The sequence below is a fragment of the Hemicordylus capensis genome, chromosome 5, assembly GCF_027244095.1.
Source record: "Hemicordylus capensis ecotype Gifberg chromosome 5, rHemCap1.1.pri, whole genome shotgun sequence".
Lineage (NCBI taxonomy): Eukaryota > Metazoa > Chordata > Lepidosauria > Squamata > Cordylidae > Hemicordylus > Hemicordylus capensis.
The window spans coordinates 235,962,427-235,976,603 of NC_069661.1; the positions used below are offsets into that span (position 1 = coordinate 235,962,427).

Genomic DNA, 14,177 nt, shown 5'->3' on the forward strand with positions numbered 1-14,177 from the left:
TGGTCTCCTAGACAATGAAATGCTTATCACCACAACTAATTTGGCCCTAGAATCGTGTGTTAGGATCCTCAGTTATAGTAGTAACTCAGATGTAGATTTTCATTTACATGTACTGGTTCTTATTAGCCCTATTCACGTTATGCTTAGTGCACTACAATCTATGCACAATATAGACATGTACAGATCTGGACGTGCACAATGATTTGTTAATGCTCACATTCAGGAATATGCTTCCAGTCGGTACCCAGCATTTGATGGGGCTCATACTCAGGCCCACTTTTTAAATGATAACTTCTACAGATACAATGATTGAATGTATGAAACAGAGCCAGTGCTGTGTAGTGGTTAGAGTGTTCAGACTAGGACCAAGGAGATCTGACTTCAAATCCTGATTCAGCTGTGAAATTCCCTGGTTGATTCTGGGCCAGTCATGTATCTCCCAGCCTAACCACCATAGGGTGGTGGTTGTGAGGATAAATATAACCATAACCATGTACTCTACTCTGAGCTCCTTACGAAGTAGTAAGTGTAGGATGTACATGAAGTAAATAAAAATGTAGAAGACATGGTGGACCAATGAAAGCTCCTGGTTTTTCCCACCTGTAAATTTTCAGGTTAATTGGGTAAGTCTGGGGGAAGAGCCACAGATTTAAAGATGTATTCATTTAAATCATTACTGAGAATTAAAACTGCATATCTTTTACACTCTGCTGAAAAGCTCCCATAAGAGTGAGAGGGCCATAGCATAGTGGTTGACCATGTGCTTTACGTACAGAAGATCCCAGGTTCAATCTCCAGTGAAAAAGGAGATCAGGTATCATTACTGGAAAGACCCTTGGCAGAGGGCCTGGAGAGCCACACTAGCCTATGCTAGGCTTGATGGACTAGTGTGACATCGGATAAGTCTGAAACACTTAACATGAATGATCATGCTTTACCAGTTTTTCAATTATTTCACCAGTGAGTAAGAGAGATCAGGCTAAAGTTATGGATGAAAAACATACACCTATGATCCCTTAACATCATTAGCATTATCCCATATCTTGGCTGGGGCACATAATTATGTAGACACCTAGAAGAATTCAAATACGTTTATATACTGTTTTTCCATAAAAGTCCCCAAAACAGTTTACATAAAAATAAATAAAAGTAAAATATGACCAACATGTGGCAAATAAATTCCCCTTGGGAATCTCGACTAACTGGACATTATAGAAGAGAAGGTATTGTAAACAACCCATTACCAGATTTGGTAGGAGACAAAGAAAGAGTCAGTGGACTCTTTTACTGAAAGGGGAAAGCCACTGAATTTTCCTGGCCACTGTAGACAAGGCACATTACAGCCCCAAAGTATTGAGAAGCTGGGGAAGGTACCTTTAGTTGACAGCAAAGAAAAATGACACATTAACTATTTGGAAACCAGATGTGAAGGTGGGGTTTGTTTTTGTATATAAATATGATATATGACAAATATAAACACATACCTACTGTAAAAGTCATTTTAGCACATAATTTAGCACATTATGTGCAACTCACAAACGGATCACTTTTTGACTCAAGATAGCCACCAGTTGTACCACCTCTGTTTCCATTGATGATATTGATAAGAGGGAAAAATATAGGACAGTGGATGCACAAAGAGAAACAGACATGGCAAAAAAAAAAGTGCATGTGGGGGGTGCCATGCTGAAGGTTGAAGTTAGAGGTGGGAGAACTTCAGAAGATGCTAGAAACATTTACTTACCAAAGCATCTGCAAACCATGAGGTGCACCTCTGGTTTGGTACTGCCTTTCTCCCCTTCTTATTAAAAGTGGATCCAAGCTCTGGCAAGGCTGGAATTTGAGCTGCCATGTGTTTTGCAGCACTAATCAGAAAGTAGGATTTAATGTGCAAGTGAAATTCTATGGACAATTCTATGGTTGGTTTGGTTTAACAAGTAATAAGGCAAGGTTATAAAATGGCCCCTTTTGATTCTGCAGATTTATGAAATATTATTGGCAGCTTACCCCAGCAGAAACAAGGGATCAAGAACTTTAAATTCCTGAGCTGTTTGAAAACATTACATATTGTACTGCACTCACAGGGGACTCTAGAGAACTGCTGGATAACAACTCTGCGTTAAGTTCTTACACACTTAGAAGATATGCCTTATTGTTTAGACAGTCAAGCGGCTGCCCTGGAGCCGAAGCGCATTAAAGAAATTCATGACCTGAACAGTTCACCTTCTGCATCTCAAAAACTTCCAGATTGAGTGCCACATAATTTATGAAAATCAATTAAATGTGTGCAGTTTTGCTTGAATAAATCTCAGCTGGCAAACTTGATAAATCTGATGCATTCTTGCCCCCATCAGAAGTAAAGATGGCAGCAAGAGGATGGAGAGTTGGTACCGAGCTATACGATGTCAGATCATGTATGGGATGAGAATTCCTTGGACCCAAAGCCTTGTATCAACTTTGTGTGCTGCCAAATGTTAGTTCTACAACCATGAGAACCTGACAATCAAGTGACGTTTGTGATTCTCAGGAACCCATCCTGTATCAAGAATTCTTTGCCAGTTAAAGATTAGTCATTGTCAGCTTTGTGAAAATGCAGAACTAGTGCTTTTAAGGGTCTTGGTTGCAACGGAGTAAACAAAGAAGGCCAAATTTGTAATTTTCGTACACAAATCTTAGAAGATATTTCTTTGGGTGCGGGTATGGGTGAGAGGGAGAGAATTGTCAGCATGTAATATTTACATTATTTTTAAATGAAAACAAATGTAAAAATAGGAATAAAAGTGTGATTTTTGTTTTTTAAGATTGTGGCCAGAACATCCGATTGCTTACGACATGTTGCAGTATGAGATCAATGGTGAGGCAAGGAGTGTCAAGTTCCAACAACTGCCAAACAGATCACTGCCTCTGTTAGGGTCCTGTGGATTGCTGTTCTCCCTTCCCATTTGCCCCCTCACACAGGCACATGCATGCTGGAGTCTCAATCCCTCTGCGACAGAGTTCTTCACTAGGCAGTATCTAACCAGAACAGCACACCAAGCACCTACTTTCATGAGTAAAACGAAGGGCAGGCTTGAGTGAGGAAAGATGGGACGTATCTTGCCTTCCTCCTCCCCCTCCCCTCACAGACTGCTCCTTAAGCTGTGCTGTGGACAAGAACCCAGGAGCTGATACCCATGTTCTCTGTACAAGGAGCCACTGTCTTTTGCTATTGACTTCATTGCCCTTCCAGTTGCACACTTCCTCCTGACACACACAAGGCAAAGAGGATGCAGTGCCCAGGTGGGCAGTGGGACCAAATTACAGAAGCCAATAAACTGCTTTTTGTATACATGGTATTTTATGAATCCTCATGAAATTACTACTGCCAGGATTCTCTGGATCCTTAGGAATGGGCCAAGTAACTGCAGGATCACTCCCATGGGCCTACTGGCTGGCAGCAGTGAGATGCCAAAGAGCAATTGTACTCTACTTCTTGTCATTTGCCTCTAGGACATTCCCTCTGGGGCTCCAGCTTGTTCAATATTTATACAAAATCACCGGGTGAGTTCGGAGAGAGAAATTGTGTTGTGCTGTTTCATTCTTCTTGGAACACCAAAAGCCAAAACTGGACACAATATTCCAGACAAAGCCTTTGCCAGTGATTTGATCAAGAACACCAACCAATACTTACCTGGCCTCATTGGAGATGCCTTGCTCACTAAGTTCCAGAAGTTGATAACGCCTCTGCTGTCATACCACAAGTGTCTATTTATTTACGAGGTTTCTAATCTGATATCCTCACCAAATGCCAAGTCAAGCACACATGCTATTTTCTTCCCATGTCACAAACGAAAATACTGAATTAAGTCTGATTCCCAAGACTAGGGCAAATCTCTTCATCCTGCTTCCTGACCTGGAAATCTGTAACACCTTCTCGTCTTCCCTCCTTAAACAGTTTTGCACCCATTATAATGTAAGGTCCATCTATCCCAGCTTTCTACTACTTTTTATATACTACTTTTGAACAAAAGTTTCCAAAGTGGTTTACATAGAAAAATTAATTCAGTGTCAAACAACAGCCAGCCAGATGCAAGCTTCTAGAGACCAATAGGACACAAAGATGGTCATACCCAACATTTGGTCTTCAGTAGTACATTGCTTTTGTCCCTGGGAATCCATTCTATATAATAACTAACAGGCATGTACAGATCTGTTTTTTGTGAATATCTAGTTAGCCAAAATCCTTTAGTTTCTTTCATTATTAGAACACACTTGTTTTGCAATTAGTTTGACATCCCCCAACCAGCTGTGAATTTCATATATCTATTATGTGTTGTGGGAAGTAGTAATATAGTGAGCAGAACTCTCCTATCTGGCCCTATATCCAATATATTGACAATTTCTACATTTGCCTTGTTTTGAAAACATGTTATCCTCTCCAAAAATGCAGTCTGCCATAATGTACCTTTAGAAAATCTGTGTAACATCCTATTCCCACCTCTAGCCCCACCATTGGTTCCCTTGATCCCCCATCCATTGGACACTAGAGTATGTTGATGTGTAGAGGCTTAAGCCTACACATAAGTGTGCTTATATACCAGTGGGGTCTGAGCTGTCGGTGACTGACCATGAGAGGGATCTTGGGGTTGTGGTGGAGAGTTCATTGAAAGTGTCAACTCCATGCGCAGCAGCTGTGAAAAAGGACAATTCCATGCTTGGAATCACTAGGAAGGGGGTTGGAAATAAAACTGATATTATAATGCCATATACAAAACTGTGGTGCAACCACATTTGGAGTACTGTGTACAGTGCTGGTCACTGTATCTTAAGGAGGACATTATAGAACTGGGGAAAGTGCAGAAGAGGACAACCAAGATGATCAGGGGCCTAGAGCACCTTCCTTATGAGGCAAGGCTACAACACACACCTAGGGCTTTTTAGTTTAGGAAAAAGATTGAGGAGGAGACATAATAGAGATCTATAAAGTAATGCATGGTGTTGAAAAAGTTCATAGAGATTTTTCTTCCTTTCATATAACGTTAGAACCAAGGGTCATCCCGTGAAACTGATTGCCAAGAAATTTAGGACCAACAAAAAGGATTTACTTTTTCACACAATGCATAATTAATCTATGGAATTCTCTGCCATGTGGTGACACAGCCAACAGCCTGGATGGCTTTAAGGATTTAGATAAATTCATGGAAGACAAGTCTATCAATGGCTACTAGTCTGAGGGCTGCAGGCCACATCCAGCCCAAGAGACAAGATGTCTCTGAATACTAGTTGCAGGGGAACAACAGCAGGAGAGAGGGCATGCCCTTAGCTCTTGCCCATGGGCTTCGCAGAGGCATCTGATGGGCCATTGTTTGCAACAGGTTGCTGGACTAGATAGGCCTTGGGCCTGATCCAGCAGGGCTATTCTTATATGGGAGATATTCAGTGACCCTACTTTCCACATGCAGGCCTACTCCAAGTTTTCTCATGCCTAGTGAGTGAGTCTCTAGAAAACAGATTTTCTTCTGGGGCAATTATGAGAGTGAATTTGATCTCATTCTAGGTTTCTTTAACTGTGGCACAGATTTCTTTCCTAGAGAGGGGATCATCCATCAAACTCCATGATCAAAAGTCCAAAGCCAACAAATTCCAGTTTACTTAACCCATTTCAACTTTCTATCCAGATAATTTAAGACACGATCTGGTCTACCAAGTGTTAAATATTTGAGCAAACAACATGTGTAGGGTACAGATAAAACTAGCCAGGAGGAAGGAGCTGTTTAGGCCCATTCAACACACTGATCATTTAACACCAGCCCACCTTAAGGGGGAACATCAATGTGAATTTTCAATCCTTCCCCCACATCCAGATGGAAAGCCACGTTCTTTTTTTCAAAAGTCCCTAACACTCCCAGTTGGAAAGAGGACAACAGCTCATCCCTGGAGTTGCACTGACTGCCCACCACTCCCCAAAGCCCCCCCCCCAAGTTATCGCAAGGTCTCACGCAAGCCCCACCCCTTTCCCATTGCTCATTTTGGGCAAGGAAGAAGCCACAACTGTGCTTGCCAGAGTAAGAGTGACGTTTGCCACTGGCAAGGGCATTTGTGGAGCCCTCTGTGTCAATAGGGGATCAATATATACAGTAAATTCCATAAACACTGAAGTTATTTCAACATTTTCAGATGGGGTTAGCATTAGCCAAGATGTCATTTGTATGCCCCACCCTCAGAACAACTTAAATGGAGCTCAGTGAATACTAAACATTTCCTAAATGTAGACATCCTTTGAACCTTATCAGCAATCCGAACAATCTTATGAAGTAGGTCAGTGTTACCCTACTACTCTTTGGCAAGGAAGAGAGCAAAGATGAATGCACATCAAGGATGCCAATTAGTGATTCACCTATGGTCCACCCAGTGAGCTCATGAAAGATTTTAACTGGCGGCTTCCTGCTTAAAGCTCATGCCCATGAAACCAGACCTTGTGAAATGCAAAAAACAAAGACAGTAGAGTAAGATACTTTTGATGGGGTGAAGAGACAGCCAGAAAGTGGGATGGCAAGTGTGTGGACAGAGAATAAGGTAGGAAGTGTCTCCAGGTAGAAGAGAACCTGGGGGTCGGGGGCAAACACAAGAGTGTATTCAGAATTGAAAATAAATCAAAAGAAGACAATAAAGCCAAACCAGAGAGACCAATGCAAAATGAAGGTGGAAAAGAAAGTGAGATCCAAAATCTGAACTTTCTACCAATTCAAGAACAGAAGAGACAAATATTTTTTCACCTCAGTTGTGCTTTGCAGTGAGATCAGTTGGCAGAAATCATGGAGGAAGCAGACATCCACCCACACTCCCACCCCCAAACCCATGAGCCCAGTTGCCTTTGTTGTTGTTTTGACTGAAGATGATCCATCTGCAATCTTTGCTCTCCCTAACCCTTTCCACATTTCTGTAACGTCAATGGTAATCAAGTACACTAGTCTGAGATTCATAGTACCCAGCACTGGTAGAGTGGACAAGGATCTGAACACCACACTGTAACTATAATGTTTAGATTTTGATGTATTGGGGATCATTCTGTTTGCTTGCTCTTTGCAAGCCACATTTCCTTACCTTATGAATACCATGTAGATGGACACCTTTTTGAATTAAAATTCAATTCTTCCATTTGTTCTGCATTTTTGCAGTCCAAGGAAGGTAGAGGTGTGTGTGTGTGTGTGTGTGTGTGTGTGTGTGTGTGTGTGTGTGTGTGTGTGTAAGTACAGTGAGGGAAATAAGTATTTGATCCCCTGCTGATTTTGTCCGTTTGCCCTCTGACACAGAAATGACCAGGCTATAATTGGAATGGTAGGTTTATTGTAGCTGTGAGAGACAGAACAACAACAAACAAACCCTCAAAAGCCCAGTGCCCAAAAGTCAGCGATGGATTTGCATTGTAGTGAGGGAAATAAGTATTCGATCCCCTATCAACCAGCAAGATTTCAGGCTCCCAGGTGTCTTTTCACTATATGCAGGTAACGAGCTGAGATGAACACCCTCTGTAAGGGAGTGCTCCTAATCCCAGCTTGTTACAGTACCTGTATAAAAGACACCTGTCCATAGAAGCAAGCAATCACTCAGCTTCCAAACTCACCACCATGCCCAAGACCAAAGAGCTGTTGAAGGATGTCAGGGACAAGGTTGTAGACCTGCACAAGGCTGGACTGGGCTACAAGACTATCGCCACGCAGCTTGGTGAGAAGGTGACTACAGTTGGCACAATAACTCGCAAATGGAAGAAACACAAAATAACTGTCAATCTCCCTCGGTCTGGGGCTCCGTGCAAGATCTCACCTCGTGGAGTTGCAATGATCATGAGAACGGTGACAAAGCAGCCCAGAACTACACGGGGGGAACTTGTCAATGATCTCAGGGCAGCTGGAACCATAGTCACCAAGAAAACAATTGGTAACACACTACGCCGTGAAGGACTGAAATCTTGCAGTGCCCGCAAGGTCCCCCTGCTCAAGGCAGCACATGTACAGGCCCGTCTGCAGTTTGCCAATGCACATCTGAATGATCCAGAGGAGAACTGGGCGAAAGTGTTGTGGTCAGATGAGACCAAAATCGAGCTCTTTGGCATCAATTCAACTCGCCATGTGTGGAGGAGGAGGAGGAATGCTGCCTATGAGTCCAAGAACACCATCCCCACCGTCAAACATGGAGGTGGACACATTATGCTTTGGGGGTGTTTTTCTGCTAAGGGGACAGGACACCTTCACCGCATCGAAGGGACGATGGACGGGACCATGTACCGTCAGATCTTGGGTGAGCACCTCCTTCCCTCAGCCAGGGCATTGAGAATGGGTCGTGGATGGGTATTCCAGCATGACAATGACCCAAAACACACAGCCAAGGCAACAAAGGAGTGGCTCAAGAAGAAGCACATGAAGGTCCTGGAGTGGCCCAGCCAGTCTCCAGACCTTAATCCCATAGAAAATCTGTGGAGGGAGCTGAAGGTTCAGGTTGCCAAACATCAGCCTTGAAACCTTTCTGACTTGGAGAGGATCTGCAAAGAGGAGTGGGACAACATCCCTCCTGGGTTGTGTGCAAACCTGGTGGCCAACTACAAGAAACGTCTGACCTCTGTGATTGCCAACAAGGGTTTTGCCACCAAGTACTAAGACATCTTTTGTGAAGGGATCGAATACTTATTTCCCTCACTACAATGCAAATCCATCGCTGACTTTTGGGCACTGGGCTTTTGAGGGTTTGTTGGTTGTTATTCGGTCTCAGCTACAATAAACCTACCATTCCAATTATAGCCTGGTCATTTCTGTGTCAGAGGGCAAATGGACAAAATCAGCAGGGGATCAAATACTTATTTCCCTCACTGTAAATGGGGAAGAGCAGAGTATACAGCTGGGAGCTTCCTTTGAATTTTTCAACTTACAGCTACTTTAACTGCTGAAGAGGCAAGCTGTTTTTTGTTTTTGTTTTTAATTACATTGTTAAACAAAAGTGGATTGCCTCTTCAGCATGTGACAGAAAATTCACTGGAAAGTTTCTTCCATTTCCTCTCTTTTAACTCAGGCATCAAAATCAAGTTGAAAATACACCAAGGACAACTGATGGTCCCTGGAATACATTCAAAAATCACTGGAACAACCCCCTGGCTTAAAGCAAGTCCCTCCCATCCCCACTACAAATTAACCCATATTCAGATTCCATGAAGTGTGCATATGCAGACAGGAGTCAACAGTGTCCATGCCAAAGATGCTTACCAATGAAATCCCCGAGTACTGAATTCAACAGAAGGGACACAAAACAGTCAAGGCAGAACACTACATATTTTTTTATCTTTTAGAAAATCCCAACCCCTGCATCTAGTAAGACTGGACACTATAGTTACAACACTCCTAGAACTGTAGAAGAATGGAAACACAATAGATAATGGGGGGGGGCAGGGAAAGACACCACAATGGCTATTTCTAGCCACTCACAGAAAAACCAGCATAAACTGGGAGACAGCAAGGACCAAGACTCCTTGCTAACAGAACAAATCCCAAACAAGAAGGTAGCACATGAAATGTTTCTTTTACCTATTTAAAACACAGGCAGCAGGTGGAGCAAGGATGTGGGGAGTAACTGCTAATTTCCTTGTACTACAAGGAAGGAAGGAAGTAAACAAAACCTAAGCCTGCAGGCAGGTTTTCTGTTTAGTGAGCCTCTCTCTTTTTTTCTGTGCTGCTGGTAACCGTGGTTAAGTATAAAAACAAAGAAAAATAATCTTTTTTTCTTTTCATTTTTGTAGAACAAGTCAGTAGTCCGAGACATAGAAAAAAGTAAAAACCAGTCCTTTTTTAAAAATGGGTTTACTAAAACAACCGTCATCCGGGACACACCCCTCCCAAGCTGCCTGTCTTCCAGCAAAGCAAGGGGCAAGAGGTTGAACCGGATTGGGAGCCAGGTGTAGGCCTTCATCCACTGAAACCTAAAGGCAAGGAAGCAGGACTGGCAAACGGCAGCTGTGGACTGCTTAGTGAAACCGTGAGACTACAACTCGGTGATGTTGGGAATACCTGTGAGCAGAAGCATGTCAGTGTGGAGTCGTGAGCTGCTCTCTGTCCCGGGCATTAATCCCATGCACTCAGAGCTAGTTTACCAGCGGCACCTTGCTTCAGACAACTTAGTGACAGGGTGTTGATAAAAGCTTAAGACAGAGGAAAATGGCCACCAGTGCAGAAAGGAGTGCTTGCCAAGGTTACATACCTCAGCTCCATGTTAATTTATGTGTGAACTGCCCCAGGAAGGGGAAGATGCCCCCAATGGAATTAGGGTAAAACAAAACCAAGGTTGTTTCCAAGACCTAAAGCTCCTTTGCCTCCTAACAAAAAAACAGGAACTAATTTTTTTGTCCACCCCCTCCTGCCCGGTGCTAAAAGCAGGTTCCTTATCCACATAACAGTGCCTTGACTGCCTCAACAGGAAGAGGCTGAAAGGAGCCTTCATCATCTCTGCCCTATCAACATGCCGCCAGGGGGCAAACTCGTGGGCTTCCCAACTCTCAAATGCTCCAGCTGAACTGCTGAGGCAGAAAAGCAGAATTCACATGCCTCGCATCTGCTCAGCCTGAAGGCAGTAACTATACTCAGCCTTTTAGGGAACATGGGAGTAAAAATACTGGCTGGGACTTCCAACAGGGTGGCATCTGCATAGCTGGGTCAGTACCCCTGTGCCAGTGACATCCCCTTCGTACAAAAGGAAGCCAGCTACACGTGGCCAGCTCTGCTACAGGGCCGTACATCCGTGGAAGTGGAGCGTTCCAAACGGCTACATGAGCTTCACACCACCTTCTTAGTGTTCCGTTTCCCCTCAAGTCCCAGCGAGACCAAGCAGCCGCTAACTCGTCTCCTTGAGGTCCTCCAGGGGTAGCTTGTAGCTCAGCAGGAAGTGAGGTGGCGGCGTGTGTGTTGGACTACCTGGCCCCTGCATCTGTTTCTTTGCACAGTTTATACAGATATAATCTTCACTCTCTGCCATTTCTGGCGAGACACCAACACAGACTTGATGGAACCACTCATCACACCCACCATCGCACTGCACCCAGTCTACCTGCAAGAAACAATAGGCATGTGTCAATTCCATTACAAGGGAAGAAAACACAGGAAGAAATATTCATGTCTCTAGCTTAGCACTAAGAATGGAGGCAGAAATATCTGAAATACTGGAGTACAAACCTATTCAGAAGTCATCACCAAGAGTTAATGCAGGGCATTCATTCTTTATCACCGCCAGGCATCTTGTGGAATGTCCTCCCTAGATAAGCTGACCTGGCCACATCACCACTGGCCTTCCACTGCAATACAGGTATGGGGCCAGTAGGATAGAAATGTGTTTACTTTGGAGGATTTTATCTAGCTGTCACTTAATATTTTTTTTAAATGACATATTACTATTTATTAGATGCTTTGGATGATCTTTCTAAAGACAGAAACACTGGATATGTTTTGATAGATAAAAATCAAGTCTTCAGAGAATGACAACACTGCATCACCAACGATGCCAGGAATTGGAGGCAGATGCTGCCAGACGGCATCCCTTGTGCCCAGGTAGCATAAGAACTGCTCAAGGGGACAAACTGAGAGAAGGCACTGCAGAATAACTGGCTGCAAATCTGCCGGGGGGGAAACTGAACAGCAAACCTGAAGGCTCAACAGAAATGGAAGGAGAGTCTATGAGAAGGAAATGCCCACACGGCAGGACTCCCAGGAGACAACAATTCTGAAGTGGAGTCTCCATGTTACGTTGGTGTTCCAATGAGCAGGATTGGAGAACATGGACTATGTCCAGAAAAAGCAGGAGTCCTACAATCCACAAACCCCTACACCACCTGCACCCTTGAGAATCCTATGGTCTGAATAAGCCCCAAGACAGTGCAGATATAGGCCCTTGCATTGTACCAATACATGGCATTTCACAGGGTGAGTGACAGCACTATTCTGGTTCTGAAATTATTTAAATTTCCACAGACCAGGGACACAGAAATAGTACTTGCTGCATTTTAAGAGTGTAGCTAAAAAAACACATACAAACCAATTACAATGTTCATTTTCATTGGACTTGTTATACTCATTCCCCCCTCACTAGAATATTTATACTGATTTTCTACAAGTTCATGGAGTAGTTTGCATCATAAAAGGAATGAAGTAGTGCCAAACTGGTTCCCTGTCTCAGATGGGCTCACAACATAGAACACACACACACACACACACACACACACACACACACACACACGGGAGATATCAACCATATACTGGGTTGAACGGGGACAGTTGCTTCCCCCTGCTAAATATAAGAGCCATCACTCAAAGTCCCCTCTTGGTCCAGTTTATGTTCTGGAGCACAAGCCAACCTTCTATACACAAAACTGAAGTCAAGTGCTTTGCCCACATAAGAGAGCAAATCTGGAAGGCATTTCAACCGTTACAGGAGGTCCATAATTCAATGGTAAAGTAGATGCCTTAAGTGTATAATATCCTAACTCAACCCCCAGGATCTCTGCTTAAAAGATCAAGAAGAAACAATCTCTGCCTGAGAACATGAACAACAGAGTAGAGAGCATCAGGCTAGATGGGTCTGACTCTGTGCAATATAACTTCACCAATTCAAACCACTATATATGTCTAAAGTTGAATGAGATAATCAGTCACATTAGCACACTGACTCTGATTTTCAAACCAATATCAGATTATCCCATTTATCCTCATGCACTTGAGGTGTGTACTCTCAAATGCTTTTAAAGCATATATTTCCCCATTCTCCCGCCATAGCTGTAAACCCACTGGAATTGCTTGTAAAAGTCACTGGCCATCTTTAACATGGACTTGAATTAAGCAGACTTGTGACTTTTACAAGTCTGCTTAATACAACTCCATGCTAAAGATGGTATTTCTTCATTCTTTTGCTGTCCTGAGACAAGTCTACCTTTTGTTTTCTAGCAGTGCTTAGCCACTAATCAAAGGATCCCTGTCCAGGTTTTTTGCACAGATATGGCAGTGGGTTAATGGCCACCATGCAGTGGCAGGACTGGCAAAAGCCTATAAAAAAAAAGGAAGCACAAGTGGAATGGGAGTGTTAAAACAAAAGGCAATGCAAACCAGAGACAAGCATGCTATTCAAGGAGAAGAATGGCTTTAGTTCTCTGTCCTGAAAAGCATTTGTTTTGGCTTTCAGAAGGACTAATGTTGAAGTCTGACCTTAACTCTACTCAAAGGACAATCAAGTGCAGTAAATTCACCAACATTTGTATGTCAAATCTATCTTTGTTTAGTGTTCTGTAGCTTGCCCCTGACTTCTGTATAGAGAGATGCTACTTCTGTCTGACTTTTCACCACCTCTGCAACATGCAGGAAGTGTAGATGTACAGGACTGTTACCAATCTTTCACAGTTGTTGCTTAAAATATAAAGAAAATGAAACATTAATATGCATTATTTTATTCTATGAGGCCACTGACCTTGAGTACATTAGGACCAGGTTGAACAAGGCCTGAGTTTGGTAATGTATCAAGTACTCAGCCAAAAACATGTGGTCAAATTATGATGGGGGCAGAAGTGTCAATGATAAACAAAGAGTCAAAATCTCTCTACCAAAGTATGTAGTGCTCAGCTTATCCAATGCAATATTAATATTAGTTTATTCTTTGTACATAACCATAGGCCATTGCATCCAGTGTAGTATGGGTTTCCATGGTGCTGGAGACTGGGCTGATCTCAAACATGTCAAAGTCAGTATTTCAGGGATGGCTTGGGATTTCTTGGTCTCCATGACAACCATGGGTTACTCGGATACTTGGCTCCATAAATCTTGCAGGACACACAGGGTTTCATGTTCTGCACTGATCTGAGAACAGGTGATCTGGTTATTGGAGATAGTATGTGATACATCGCCATAGATCATTATTCTCTGAAGACAGAGATTCCTCTTACCTATGCCCCCACGGTAATTAGTAAGCCAATTAAGTTAGTCTGCTACTAGACATATTTAGCCAACTGGATTCCACAGCTCTGAGGAAAATACTCATTAACCCCAACTACTACTCTGTACAGGGTCTGACATGTGTACAATAGCAGGCTGATTTCAGTCGTAGTTGCTCCAATAACCCTTTCCCACCGTTTCACTGGCACAGCCTCCCCAATGTATGGTTTACCCAATGTATGGTTTACC

At 43.1% G+C, this 14,177-nt stretch overlaps 1 protein-coding gene across 5 annotated transcripts in view; it reads right to left on the bottom strand.

Moving 5' to 3' along the window:
- Nucleotides 1–9,288: 9,288 nt before the first annotated feature.
- Nucleotides 9,289–14,177, bottom strand: part of KDM5A (lysine demethylase 5A) — a 64,350-nt gene continuing 59,461 nt past the window's right edge. For 3 of the 5 annotated variants that reach the window (XM_053255368.1, XM_053255367.1, XM_053255370.1), the window contains one exon: nt 9,289–11,064. In XM_053255368.1, the coding sequence (XP_053111343.1) occupies nt 10,852–11,064 (213 nt within the window). In that variant the 3' untranslated portion in view covers nt 9,289–10,851. Of the gene's footprint in view, nt 11,065–12,914; nt 13,050–13,106; nt 13,854–14,177 lie in introns of those variants that run through there. The other 2 variants (XM_053255369.1, XM_053255371.1) reach the window with 2 other exon arrangements.